Source organism: Ischnura elegans, chromosome 9 (genome assembly GCF_921293095.1).
Source record: "Ischnura elegans chromosome 9, ioIscEleg1.1, whole genome shotgun sequence".
NCBI classification, from domain to species: Eukaryota; Metazoa; Arthropoda; class Insecta; order Odonata; family Coenagrionidae; genus Ischnura; species Ischnura elegans.
Genome location: NC_060254.1, coordinates 93495160 through 93510538, shown reverse-complemented (window position 1 = coordinate 93510538; position 15379 = coordinate 93495160). Strand labels below are relative to the sequence as shown.

At 39.2% G+C, this 15379-nt stretch overlaps 1 protein-coding gene across 1 annotated transcript in view; it reads right to left on the bottom strand.

Moving 5' to 3' along the window:
- LOC124166057 (MAP7 domain-containing protein 1-like) overlaps window positions 1–13862 on the bottom strand; it is a 350615-nt gene extending 336753 nt beyond the window's left edge. Inside the window, exon 1 of the mRNA XM_046543666.1 lies at window positions 13712–13862. Coding sequence (XP_046399622.1) covers window positions 13712–13772 — 61 coding nt within the window. The 5' untranslated portion in view covers window positions 13773–13862. The remainder of the gene's footprint in view (window positions 1–13711) is intronic.
- Window positions 13863–15379: the final 1517 nt, after the last annotated feature.

Genomic DNA, 15379 nt, shown 5'->3' with positions numbered 1-15379 from the left:
CGCATATATCCTCGCCCCAAGATTACCTCACACAGCGGCAGCGGGAACCAAAATGACGTCACACGGGCTTTTCCCAGCATTCATACTTAGCCGTCGCGTATTCGCGCGCTTGAAATTTTTCATTATTTATTTAATCGCGAAAAATAAATACCGCCATTTAAAAATCTAAAAGCGTGAAATGCGTACTCCAGGAGCAATAATCTTTCGATTTAGGCAATAAAATAATAATAGGAAACCACCCTATTCACGAATTCGTATGTAACGATGTTTTTCTAAAATACATTCATGTTATACAGCAAATTTTAGTGCATTATTACCCCGTTCGGAGTGCTATTCAATCTGATCCATACCCCCCACCCACGAAAGGTAAATTAAGCTGTTCAACTGTAAAACCCAACCACCTACTCAGGTTTTACGAGTGAGGGAGAAAACACATCCACACGAACCCTAAGAGCACTCATCAGCACAGAGATTACGGAAGAATCAATGAGCCTCTTCAATCCTTTCAAATTTGTCTACTCTCAGAAGAAAATAAATGACCAAATATGGACGTCATTACACGAACAAGTTTCCTAGCATCTATAACACTGCTCAGCAATTTGAATGACACAAGTACGCAAAAATAAATCGTGAAATAGGTATGTTTTAACTCATCTTTAACAGATTTAAAGAGAACGTGACGTCGTGATCAACCACTAACGGAGCCAGAACCCGCCGCTGGATGCATTCTAACGAGTCGTCACCGAATTGCCGCACAGCTGGTATAGGTATCCGTGAACAGGGTTGGCAGATTACGCAGGAAAGGAGCCAAATGAACGAATGAACTAAATGAACACTAACTTCCTGATAAGATGGGATGAACAGATGAGAGTTTTTAAGTCGAATGGTGGGGCTAATCAGGCTTACTAAAAACGGAAAATGTTTGAATGCACGAACAGTTGTAACTTTTGGAAACGAAAAAAATGCCACAAAATTCCATAAATTGCGTAACTTTTCCAAGCTTTCAGGAACATATTATTTATTATTCCTCGTTCAACTAAATGCATGAACATTTAATACTTTTGGTAACGACAAAAAATAAAATGCCAGATAATTCCTCCAACGGCGCAAATTGCATTAAGTTTCCCGGAACATATTATTAATTATTATTCGCCGAGCTCTTCGAGTATCACCCGCGAACTGAAATACCTATACACGAGTACATTTGGCACCCTCCTAAGCGGCGTAATACCGCAGGCCGCACATCGGGAGACCACCCCGCCCCTCCTCCGGAGACGGAAGGGGGCAGCAGCAATTGGGGCAAGGCGAGGGGCCAAGCGTGCCGGCAGCAGCAGCTCCTCAGCCCAGGCCGGCGGCCCGACCCACCGAGGCGAGAAGGAAAGACAAGGAAGGCTGCGTGGCAAAGATGGAACGCGAAGGAGAGGTGAGAGAGAGAGAAGTTGGACTGAGAGAGCCGTTCACGAATGAATCGCTCGAAACGTACAACTCACGGGCATGATAGGCAACAATTAATAGGTTGGCCACTCATAAATGAAACTAATCATCAGAATCTGCCACATTTTCACGATTATCCACACTGCTTCAACCTATGTATTTAACCAAACAATAACTTTTATAGGATATACATTTTTAGAGATAGTCGAGTCCGATTTCAAACTTTAAACGAAGTAAAAATAAGATAAAAAAATTAATTTTATGGTTTTGGAGAACCACCTGCAAAGGCCTGGTAACATGATGCATAAAAAATACGCGTTAATATCTAAATGTATGAACGCGAGAATGAACGCCAAAATGCACCGTGTCACAAGCGCATTTGTGCAAACGCATGTGTGGGAGTTTTTTGTCAAAATAGCCAATGTTAATTCCAATAATGTCCGTCCGTGTCATGAGTCAAAAATTATACTTCACAAGCCACGGAGGATTAAAAAACAAACGCGAATTTCAACGTTACTGGAATCATTGAAGAGTCATTGTATCCAGAAAATAAATGACTTAAAGATTCATCAGACAGGAAAGATCATTACATCCGCAAGAGATAACCGCATTAGTTCCGAAAATATGCGCAACAATGTACCATCTTCGGGTTTCGAAATCAACTTTAAGATAACAAAAGATGCTGAAACTATGATATTGGCGTATTATTAAAAATGTGAAAAACAAACGTAGCACATTTTTTAAGTGAGACCTAAATAATTTGCACCAGGTGCAGCCGGAGATTGTATTATTTAAGAAAACACTGAATAGTATGGTATGGTACACGGAGAAGGCGACCGACAGATAAGGTCATTTGGGCGATGAGGGAAGCGTATGGAAGAAGGAGTGGAGAGAACCCCGGCGTCGGCATTAGTCTGCTCTTAGGAAAGGCACCAAAGGGACCACGGCTCAACGTCACATCCGACGGACGGAATGTTGCGCTTAAAATGTCCCCCACGCAACATTCAAGCATGGATCGGGCAGTCTCTGAAAATTCTCTACCACCACCGGGATTTGAACTCGAGCCCAGAGGGGTGGGAAGCCAACACTCTAGTCACCACACCAACCCGATTCCACTGAATCATCATTTGCCCTTTTAGGGTGCATTGTGAGCGGCTTCAATATAACCTAATCACTTCCATGAACCGAATCATGGAAATGAGCCGAAACTCCCATGTGTAGTGAGGAAGACGCCTAAAGATGCCAAGGGGAGAAAGACCTCTCTGCCGCGCGCCACCGCCGGCTATTTCCGTCAACCTCGTGTTTGGATTCCCCTGCGCCTTCCGGATCCACGCGGCTTCTTGGCCCAGACCTCGACGGTAGACGCCCGCCGCCTTCTCCCCCACCCGTCCCCTCAAGCAGTAAACACATACCACCGCAGAAGACGATGCCCCACATGATACGGAAGGGTAGTGTGATATAAGAAGGTATGAATGTGCGGTATTTATTGACATATCGGTGTATCCGACACAGCTAATTATTTATCGTCTTATTACTCTTACTTGCATTGAAATTTAGCACTAAAATACAATAATGTGATGCTTCGATGCAATGAAACCTCCCTCCAATGGACATTAACGACTAAGGATAATTAAATGAAAAATTCCCAAAAGTTCAAGGTTAGCCCAATGGCCCTGTTATACAACCCTCAGGTTGAGTTAATACGGAAGTGTGGTTTGATATAAGCATGCATGAATGTGCGGTATTCACAGACATCGATGTATCCGACACGGTTAATTATTTATCGTCGTCTTAATGTAAGGTAAACTGAAATGTAGCACTAAAAATCAATGTAATGGTTGGATGCCATGAATCCTCTCTCCAACTGACAGCATAAATTTATGAGAATTAAATGAAAGATTCATATAAGTTCAAGGTTACGCTACTCACTCTGAGATTCAACCCGAAGGCTGGCATGGATGGGTGATGGTAGAGCTCACCACTGACTAATCCACATGCGGGTGAATGTCACATATTCAGAAAAGGAAGGTAATATCCTTTCCATCAGCCACCTTCCACTTAAAGGACTGTTCTGAGGAGATGTTCGAAGGCTTCACGGGGTAAGTGAAGCCAGGACTCGTCGGTCAGAAGCTCACTGCTCTTCCCACTTGACTACGGTCCTCCCCAGAGGTAACACGAAGATAACTTCATACTAAATATTGGATAATTCCCTTAAATCAGAGGTGTCCTTATGCGTAGATTTCACTCAATTTTGTTACAGCGGTGAAAGGGTCAGAGCGTTAAAATCCCTTGACCTCTCCCTCGCTTGCTAATCAGGCTAATTAACTGCTGACTAATAACTACTGACCAATCTCGACTACAACATTATTGGGAGAGACAATTTTAAGTATACCCCCTACAAAGAACCGCACCTAACCGAAATACGACAAGTATCCAAACGAATCCGCTCCCTCATTTTTTTCTTGCTTGAATACATAGATGATCGATGGGAAAAATTGAGCTATTTTACCAAATTTTATTATTTGAGAAATCGGAGGAAAGACCCCGCATTTAAGAGCGTAACATCACCACCAAACACACTTAAATTAATTTCACACATCTCAACATCTTACAGAAGGAATAGCAAACCGCTATCTGTCGCAGTTTTTGAGAACGAAGTCTGACGCGATAGATAGGACTAAATAACATGAACGCCTAAATAATGAGCAAGCGTTCAGATGTTTTGCGTTAGTGAACTCAAACGCCGCCTGAACGCGAATATAAAGTCGGGAAATTAAAGAAAGTAAATAAATAATACACATAAACTTAAAGGGAAGTTTGAGGGGAAATAAATCAGGGGAGTTAAGAAAAGGCCGAATACTCTGTATATGTAATACGACAATTGTCGACTTCTTTTAAATTGCCATCTTCTACAGCAAAGTTGTTATTATTATCATTACGTTTCTACATCCTTTTCTTCCTTCGTCAAAGCAGTCATCCGTTCATGTTGCCCCTGGTTTAACTACCAAGATACCATGCCCAAAAACTCAAGGTGACACGCGGGGGAAATTTGTGGTCCTTGAAATGATCGCTAGCTTATGGCCTGAGCATCGATAATAAGGTATTCCGCCTTATTTTATGAGCGTTTAGATATTAATGCACACATCGGAATGTTTGTAAAAGAAAGAGCACTCGCGCCGGAGCAGTGACTACAGTACATGCGGCATTCGCTCGAGCACTACGCTCGTCATTTTTCCTGTTTGTCAGTGGGTCAACAACTTCGACGTCCAAGTATTTTTTATTGACTTAGGTCTAGGCTAAGAAAGAGAATTGAAAACATCGCATTATGATGGACAAGTATACTTTTTATGCCGCACATCACAAGCTATTCTGAGGGCATGATTTTCCTCAAAGGGCAGATGAACGACGCGCCAGGGATCGTGGCATGGGGTTTTCTTGAAGGCGACCAAAATAAACAAACGCACGCTGACGAATGTTCCCCGAATGACACCTTTCCCCCCCGGACTGAAAAAAGGCTGGTCGAGTAAGATAACTCCTTCCGAAATATGCCGCTAACACACATATATCTAGAACACTCCTTAGGCCCTAAGCTAGCGAGCATTTCAAAGGCCACAAAATTCCCCCACGTGTCAGCATCAGTTTTTGGGCATGGCATCTTGGTAGTAAGACCTGGGATAACATGAAAGGATGACTGTTTTGACTACACAAGTGGTGGAATATAGGTAACAGTTTTGACTAAAATGAACTATTTACGGAGCCTTATTTTATAAATCCATCAGGGGAAGACTATGAAGGTGAACGCAGAGAAAGACAAAAGAGATAATAGTTCTGTCTATAACGGACTAGTTCCGAGGTCGTTTCCTTACGCCATCACTGATAACATATAAGAGCATAACACCAAGACGTTATCACTACAAAACCAATCCCACCTGAACATTATCAAATCATCAAGTGCAACTCACGCGTACAGTGTGGAATATTTGAATTAAATTAAGTTGATTTTAAATTTTACGCGTTTCAATAGACAATTTAGAATACGAGAAGAGATCTAATCGATGCATTTTTATGGCCTACGGTGTAAGAGAACAAAGGCACTCCCAAGAGAGGACGCTCACAATAATACCTTGAATTTAAATAAGAGAACTCTTGAGTACCAATGACGTAACACCACAAGAATTTCAGCCACATATCCAAGACACCACTAAAAACATGCAGCTCCATCAGAGGTTAGGAGAGCACACCTTGAATTTACGTGATGTTACCGACGAAAATTGTTTAAATTTAGGTCTACCATTTAGTAAATATATCTTAATGACAGGCCTCGGTGGCGGAGGGGTTAAGTCCCAGCCTGCCAAACAGAAGGTCGCGGGTTTTTGTCCCGCCTGGATAGGTTGCCCCAGGACATGCATGTTCGTGAACGTTCAACTGCAAAATGTTTGAAAACCCAGATGTAAAGGGCAAATAGCGCTGTCTTCGGGGGTGTGGCGATAAAATAAAAAGGATTCAATCAGAAAATGTTCCTTGAAAACTGGATATAAGACGCTTTTTAAGGTTAGAAACATAAAATATACTCCCATAAATAAAACAAAAACTTGAAAGTGAAATATTCGAAAGGACAACATTTATTTCGTTTTAAAGACCAATTGAATCGACCCAAGAAAGATAAAAATATTTTAAATCAATGATAAGAGCATTTGTATGACGTGGCACTGGCAACCCAACTGAATTTTCGCATGCCAACACTTGGAAAGGATGCATCTATAATAACGTGACTAATGTCCTGGCGACCAACGAGCTTTCCTACCAGCCTGAGGGCAAAGATCCGACTCCATTGCCATCATTAGCATTCGCTAAGTAATTACTCACGCTCACGCGAAAAACAAGCCGTCTCACTTGGAAAATAATGCAACTAACAGATAAGGCAGGGATGGGAAATGAATTTGGTCACTTGCGATAACACCAAATTCTGAAATCACATTCTGTAGCGAAACACTTTCGAAGAAATTAAGACTTCTGACAAATATTTCTCGGGTTTGCATCCAGGTTAAAGCTCTTATGTAAGCCGACGTTTCGGAAGACAAGTGTCTTCCATCCTCAAGGCTGTGTTACTCTATCGAAGTTCAATTTCACACTGAACTGGTCCCTTTTCGGAGCAGCAAGAGCCATGAGACCTACGAAGGACTAAGAAAGCTTGGAAGACAAAGTGCTGCATGCAGCTGCTTCTGAAAGGGACAGAAGCAATTTCACTCGCTCCTGACAAAGTGAAACCCTTTGAACTCTAAATTAAGACTTGACTACGGAAGACTTGACTTCGAATGATTACGAATAAAATATGTAATTCGTTTAAGATTACATTTGGAGTAACAGCTTTTCATCCAAAGCATTTTGATCAATACGTCATTGATAGCTAAAAAACGGAACCATGAAATCACTAAAATATTATCCATCTTCACAATTCCCGGAATAATAAGCTCGTGATACCCATTTTATCTAGAAATGGTTTTTACATTAGATTCGAATGCACAATGTAGGGAAATTCTCAACTAATTGTTGTATAAAAACATGCATATTCGGCTTCTGATACGATAAAAAGACGAGGAAAGGATTAAATCCATCCGTCCCTTTTCGGAGCAGCAAGATCCATGAGACCTACGAAGGACTAAGAAAGCTTGGAAGACAAAGTGCTGCATGCTGCTGCTCCTGAAAGGGACAGAAGCAATTTCACTCGCTCCTGACAAAGTGAAACCCTTTGAACTCTACAGGATTCCTTGCCATCGTCCGATGTCAGAGCAAGTTTTTCCATCGCTTGATCTTTAACGATTTGACTGACTTCACGATGGGAGCTTAAGACATTCATGATTAAAGAATGGTGAAGTTTCAATCCAGACTATTTTCTAAATAAAAAAAATAAAAATGCTACTCTTGATAACTGAATAGAGATGCCACACCGCTATCGGTTTAATTATAAATTTGAACTGAAATAGAGCAGTGGATCGAAGCCAAATTTGTCCAAAATGATAAAAATTTTACAGAAATTTAATTTTTTTACGTTAAATTCGTTTTTTGGAGTGAACCTTGAGTAATACATAACTATTTCTTAACCAGAGCACACTTTACAGGAAAAAGGAGAGTTATAACTTTCCCTTCCGACCACGAATTTCTGAAACAATGCACAATTGGTGCAACCGAGGAAAAACAATACTTAGCTTCGAAAATACCGCCGCGGCGTAAAAGCAATGCCTGTGCTACGACAACTCTCTAATAATTGTTCTGTTGTGTTCGTTTCTCGAAGAACTTCCTGGATTGCACTGGGTTAGAGCATGCGTAGCTTCGGCACGGCGAAAGTCTCCGCAGTAAAATTCTTAGAGTATAACAAGAGCCGTTATGACGGATGGGAGGATTCGCTTTCGCGGAAGACGATAAAGAAACGGGCATCGGAAAGAGGGAGTTTCCCGAGCTGGAGTCATCCGACCCTAGCGCAGTAAACCAAAATACTTTCCGGGAATTTGGGGAATAAAACGAAATACGGAACTGCAATTGCTTAAAATGTAAGAGGAACACTTCCACCACTGCATTAAGCGAAACAGATAGGAAAAATAATGTCTTGATTTATGGGGTGAGATCTCAGCAACCTCTTTCCACTAATCCATTTTCACAAATTAGTTTTTTTTTATGAATAGGGTAGTTTCCTTCATCAAAGAAAACGAAAGGCATTGATTGCGATTCGTTACCCACCATTAGTGTATTCATAATATACAAATTATTTGGTTTTAGAAATACCGGTTTAGACGAATGGCAATGGTCAATTTTATCCTCATTTGAAAAAGGCCAGATTGGCGCCCGTGCGATTCTACTCCACGTGACGTCACTGGGACCTAGTTTCTATATGAGTAGATAGGAGTTTTACATCGTCTGAGATTACTAATGCATGCTTGAGGCACAGAGCTCAGGGAAACATCTCTTAATAATCACTTACTAAAATTGCCTACGGTCGGAAAGTTTCCTTCGTTTGATAGGGTATAAATAATCCTTATTTAAGCCAAGCGCTACCTGCTAGCAGCCTGCATCGCAGCGGCGCGTATATCCTCGCCCCAAGATCACCTCACACGGCGGCAGCGGGAACCAGAATGACGTCACACGTGCTTTTCCCAGCATTCATACTTAGCCGTCGCGTATTCGCGCGCTGGTAAATTTTCACTTTTTATTTCATCGCGAAAAATAAATATCGTCATTTAAAAATCTAAAAGCGTGAAATTCGTACTCCAGGAGTAATAATTTTTCGATTTAGGCAATAAAAAAATAGGAAACCACCCTATTGTTTTTACAGACAAATAGCGAGAGGACGATAGAGAGTCATGTACAACATTATAATTGAGTTCCAAATGTGAATCGTTCTACTCAATGCGTCTACTCAATCGTCCTACTAATTAGCACTCACTATGATTGAACTCGTTCACAAAGACGTCGCAAAATGGACTGAAATCGAAAAGGAGGAGACACAACTAGAAAAAGACTTTTTCATGCTGGTTGCCGGAAACTTAACATCAATATTCAATAACGGTTGGCATTCAATGAATGGAATGTCAATTTTCATGTAAATGCGCTGCTGTCTAATTAGAGGCATGCAAGCATGACAAATCTTTCTAAGAAAGTGTTTACTGTATTAAGGGAAAATCATCCAGAAATTGCTGACCCTACTGGAATAATGCATACAAATAATTTATGTTACCATCAATATGCGATATCTTTTCTTTATTTTGATTAAATTTCAGAGATTATGAAATGAGTTACGATACCCTTAATTAACAAAATGGTGCTCGCTAATGTTGCGCGATTTTTTAACACAAAATGGAGCAAAATTAGCTTTTAATGCGCCGAAATTTTCGGAGTAGGTATTTGTTTAGTATTATGAAGACATATCTAAAAAAATTTTAAATCGTTAACACATAAATTTATTTCTCCTACTCAGGGCTCGTCGTTAAAAATACGGCATAGAAAAAAATTTTTTTGCATAAAAAATTACGGGCCTTGATATTTTGAAAGACTCGAGTTGGAGTGAAATTTATAATTAAAAATAATAAATGCATCAATGATTGAAATAAATTTTTAAGTTCATTCAGAACGTTTCTTCAGTTAATATTGCTCATCAGCTCTATCATAAAAAAGACGTCATGAGAGAGGAAATTTAGGCAATAAAAATACCCTGATAAGGTCCAACAGACAACAGAAAGGAAATAAGGGAAGCCCTTTCAATATCCACCGGAAGAAAGAAAGCAAAAACCATCAAAATAGAGAAAATATTCCACCATCACCGCAGGGAGATGATGCCAACAGCATGTCAACTGCGTCCTTGTAGTCCAGTGAGAATCTTAATTTTGGATCGCGTAGACACTAAAAGGGTAACCCACGGATGTGACAAGGATAGACGATGACCTCAGCCAATTCCGTACTCACCGTGACGTCAAGCAATGAACGTCAAAGTAGCGAAACTTCTAAGTACTGCCCGAGATTAACGATGGAACAGCAACGGGACGCAATCAGTTATTCAAACAAGGGCCCTTTGTTTGAATAACGCACTGGGCAAGAGCAAGACCTTTCCTAGTGAATCACGATATTTATTGGATACGTTTATGACAGTTAAAGGACGAGAAACTGAACCGTAAGCCGAAAGACGTATAATTAACACAGACATGAAATTTTCAATTACTTGAGAAGTAAAACTTTCTATTCACTAAAATCCGACATAGTAGGTAGTTGAAAGTGATGGTAAATGAAAAGAACCGACAGGTTTTAGCACTCGGAAACTGGCTGATAGCCCATTTTTTATCATTTATCATGAAATAAGATGTGTCAGATACCATATGGCGGTGAGTACAGGATATTGTTAGGTGTTTAGGGGAAATTATATGTTAGGTGATGCGAATGCATCGTGATATCGGTGAGATTTCTCGTTTTTCCCAAGCAGTATCTCTATGCTCTCAGCCTAAATGCACGCACCTATCTGTATCGTACCATGATAGCTTTAAAGTCAATAACCCTAAAGGAAAACAATCGTTCCAGAGTAAGTGTCAATATCTTCGATTTGTACACACAGTGGTCCATCGTATCAGATAACCACAAGGAGCAAAAAGTACAGTTACTATAAATAATAATAATATTGAATAAAAAAATTTCAAAATAACTGTACATAACACTGAAGGACACGACAAACTAAGCAAAAATTATAAATTCTGCGTCAGCCAAAATATTTCGACTTTAGGCCAGCTTTGACTCGTAATCTCTTGGATTTTTACTCCGGGCATATTTCTTTCGTAGTGCTCCGTCCAATAAGCGAATTGGCGACAGTTAAAGTTCACTGTCGACTTTTTTACTGAGCGTTAACTTACTAATGGGTTGCATATTGTACAGTCAATCAAGAAATACCATTAAAGAAATCTGAATAAAAATAAAGCATCATCAATAGCCGAAAAGCATGGTTTGGTACTCTAGCGATTTAGAAAAGCTGTGCCGGACGTATTTTTGACTGAGGGAAACAACCTTATTTATTATACCAGGTCATAACCAACGCTCAATACCTATACGATGCGTCCTAAGGCACCAGGATAGCTTCCTCTAACATCACACCAAACTAAGTTAGCTTCACACAGTTCTAACTTCATCCATGTGCCAGAAATGAATATCAATGGCTCTCTCGAAACTTTGCACACTTGCAATGAGCATCATTGATAAGCTTGGATGGGATTCAAATGATTTTTCCACATCGCCGGCGTTCCTACGTTATTTTAAATTCGAGATGACATTGGAATGAATCAAATCGCAGCTTTCACAAATTCCCAGACAGTGAGGGATGTCTTTCGATTCGTCTCAAGACCAATTTTTTAAAACATGGTAAATGAGCTAAATAAAAGAGCGAGACAAACTGAAACACAAAAAATTACCGATTCTTTGAAGCTACTTCATCGGGAGACAGTTTTATTATTTCGTTGATTACATTTCGTAACATCTTACTGCTACCCCTAACCATTCTTCACTTGATTCGACGTTAGGAGCTTAAGGCAGAATGTAGACTAATTCTTATCACGTCAATGTCAGTACGTGGACTGAGTTTCTCACCAATTATACCAACTGTCGATGTAATCAAGGCATTTTGTGATATCTACGTTATGCAACAAGCTATTTAAAACTCGGAGAGCTTTCAGCGTGCATTACAGCATTTATCTCACCTTATCTTGAGAATTAAAAGATAACAATCAATGAGGTGACGATACGAAACCCCAGGCGCTTGAAAAGGAGTTGAAAAAGAAAACAAATTCGCAACGTAGTAACTGTAGTATTACTTGGGAGAAGCCGCAGTTCAGTTATTTCATGTCAGTCGAAATTTCACGAAGTTAAACCGGCTTTATTTCGCATAAGCTCGTGCCTCGATCCAATTAAGCGTTCTCGCTGCTTCCAGCGAACTTGCCGGCGAGGGCACACACACTTCCGAACTGGTATTTAGACGCAATCGCGCTCCGTTGAATCCCGTAACCTTGGCTACGCACAAGAGCACTCCAATGAATGACGTGAAACTGCAAATTGCTCCTTCAAAACACTAATTGATTTCTATCGGAATTGACGTTAACTATTTTACCCTGATCACTAGAACCCTCTTCCAATTGAGCCTATCATTGAAAGATTACAATTTAATCACACATATCACACCACCAAAAACTTCTTTAAATTGTTAAAAAAAAAAACGTGGGAAACAGCAAATAAATGGCTAACACACTCCTTAGGAATTATATTCACCCAATAGAAGTCAGAACTACTTGAATCATCAATCTCAATTCCCTTGCTTCAACGCAACGGTGGGGGCATAAACACAAAAATATTTTCAGTGATATTGTGAACCACAGTCCACATAATATGAAGCATTCGTAAAAGACATACACACATCGAGGATCACAAACATGGTAAAGTACAGGCATTAATTTCAACGTACTCATACAATAAATATCAAATATCCTTGGCCTTGGCATTATAAGGCCAAAATTTACATCAGTTCGTATCCCGCCAATGAAATCAGGCAATCGTGACGAATATAATAACTTTTTATATATTGTGCACATTGAATACATTGATCAAATCAAAATAATAATAATAAATATTCCTCCGAACTTATTACGTGTCTAATGCAACTTACAATCTAGTCCAAACAGGAGACAGATTTTCGTTAACAAGGATTTTTTAAAGAAACATTCATATGGGTGCAATCATTAAAAATCAGGTCACTATTGCCAGCTGGATATTCGGTTAAAGAAGACACAGGCATGAAAATAAATTTGTAGACTACGGATAAATTAGTGAAGACAGTTTAGCCAATGAATTCCGATAGAAGTAAAATCAACGAAAAACAAAAAAATTATCTCTTCACATCTCGACTTTGGCTCCAAAAGAGTACCACCACGCTCCACGATTCGTTTAGACACTGTGAAATTGGATCGAGCATAATACAAGAAAACTTCATAACATATCTTTTTGCACAAAAATTACGGCAATCGTTCACTATGTTAAATGTTCACGGCCAATACTTAAGTCTCAAAAGTAAATACTTTTGTCAACACCTCTATCCATTATAATGTGGTCAGCATGACCAAAACACTAAACACAATACAATTAAGAGTATATCATAAATAATCCAATACAAGTAGCCAACCAAGATACGGCGCACAAATACGCTATGTAATAACTAATTGAGGACTTAAAATGATAAATTAGAAAACTGGGCAATGCAAAACCTTCTACTCCCATGTCACAGTTCAGTAGTTCTGGGCATCCAGCACTGAAGAGATACACATTGCAACCTATAAATCAATCACTATCCACATGTCGCATACTTAAATGTAAATTTTCTGTAATAACACTATTAACACACACAAAGAAGAAACAAATCTTTAGCACACACAAGGTTGGCATCGCTGATCACACAAAGTACATTTCCTAGAACAAAAACGCTATTGTGACCACTTACAACAGTAAGAAGTAGAAAATTGGATGGAACTGTGACAATTCTATGCTTATGAAGAACCCTATCTACCAAGAACACAAAGTAGAAGCAAATTGAATCAAGATAATATACCCACACCGATCAAAGATTGTAGGCCATAGGTAATTACACATTCCAACGGGATTCCGAAACTTGAAATACAATGACCTACGGTATATACATACATGATCGGTTACTATATCAAGTAATACTACATAAAAATAAGCAGGGCTAAAAATCCAGTCACAATACCTGTTATATTTTGCAGGTCCCCAGTGCAATCCTTAACGTCAGCCATCTTAGCACCAGTCATCCACTTCAATGCATGACGGATATCACAAGAAACAAGAGCAGACAGAAAGGCGTCGAGCTTCTGTCATTTATTTCGGAGGTGGGAAATTAGTGGTTTTTGGCTTTAAGAAACCTTGCACGGTTTTTATGTGTTCAAATATTATAAAATTTGTGGGACCTAAGGAAACCTTTAACCTAAATATTTAGGGTGTGCAAAGGCATTGTCATCGCAACGGAAGGCTAACTTAGGTGAATTCGTGCTTCAAGGTTTGCAGGTAATGGGCGTAGCCCATAAAGTGTTTTATTTTTTTTAATTGTTCAAAATAATTAAATGTGTGAACCACAAAATAGCCTAAGTATTTTTTGGATCACTCTTAAAAATAATTTCGTGAAAGGTATTAAATTTCAATCTAATTGCTATCGTATTAAAGCCTTTATCATTTTTGGGAAAATGAGTTAAAATTGTCAATGTTATGACGACCCGTACAGTATCATCGTCAAGGAGGGGAAAGCTCTTCGAAATTCCTGTTCTATTATAAACATTTATACTTTCTGTAATCTCTATAATGAATGGGAATGTCAGATGTTGTTCATTTGGATGACATACTACAGTGTCTATACAAATACAGCATTTAATATCCGGACTATAATATATGCCTTTAATGCAGTATTGTTTCATTTTATTCATGAAGAGAATTATGGCCACTGATAGTCAGAAACCTAATGAATTTATGGATGCATGTTCTCAAATATAGCACGGTGCTTTAGAATCTAACCTCAATGAAATATTAGTTTGCCTTCCGTTAGTAGGAGGTAAGTATGTTTAGAATTATGTCTAAGTTCGGTATTTAGCATGGAAAAGCATACAACCCAGTTTGTCACTGATATTATTTGCCTACTTACTTACAGCATTAAGATCGTATAATGGGCAGATAAATGCAGGAATTGGTTTCAATGAACTCACTTGGACCTTGGTGGGTCAATGTCGAAAGAATTAATTTCATCATAATTACTTTGGGTTCATTGGAGCGAGAGTTACCATAGGTTACCATGTCTTCACATTTCTCTACAGCATCCTCAGTGCAAGGAGTCTTCATTGCTAATTCATAAACATCCATGTATTCCTTCATGAAATATCCATTGGTAAATTCGCCCTCAAGGGGTACCATAACACCATCTATGTATGACCTCAATAATTTGGCAAATAGTCTGTCGTCAACTGCCCAGGTTGTCCTTTCCCTACTCAAATTATAGGGTAAGCATAATGAGCCACGAGAAACATTGTACATACACAACTTTCTCGTGTTGGCGTTAGTAGATGAGGGCATGAACCAAACTCTTCTATTGAATGTAATACATGATCATCAGATAATGTCTCCTCTAATCTTTTTTTTGGATCAGGAATGATACTTTGCTTGGCTAATTTAAGCAGACTATATGAAGTACGGCTGTGTAAGGGACATAATTAATTTTTTAAACTGAACTATGGGAAAACATTTTCTAAGAAGACTAGTGAATATATATTAAAAGTAAGTAATGAAAAGTTAGCTTTTAGGAAATTAGGGTGCATATGATAAAACTTTATCGATGCGAATGCATTTGCAAGTCTCCGGGTATCATTTTATTATA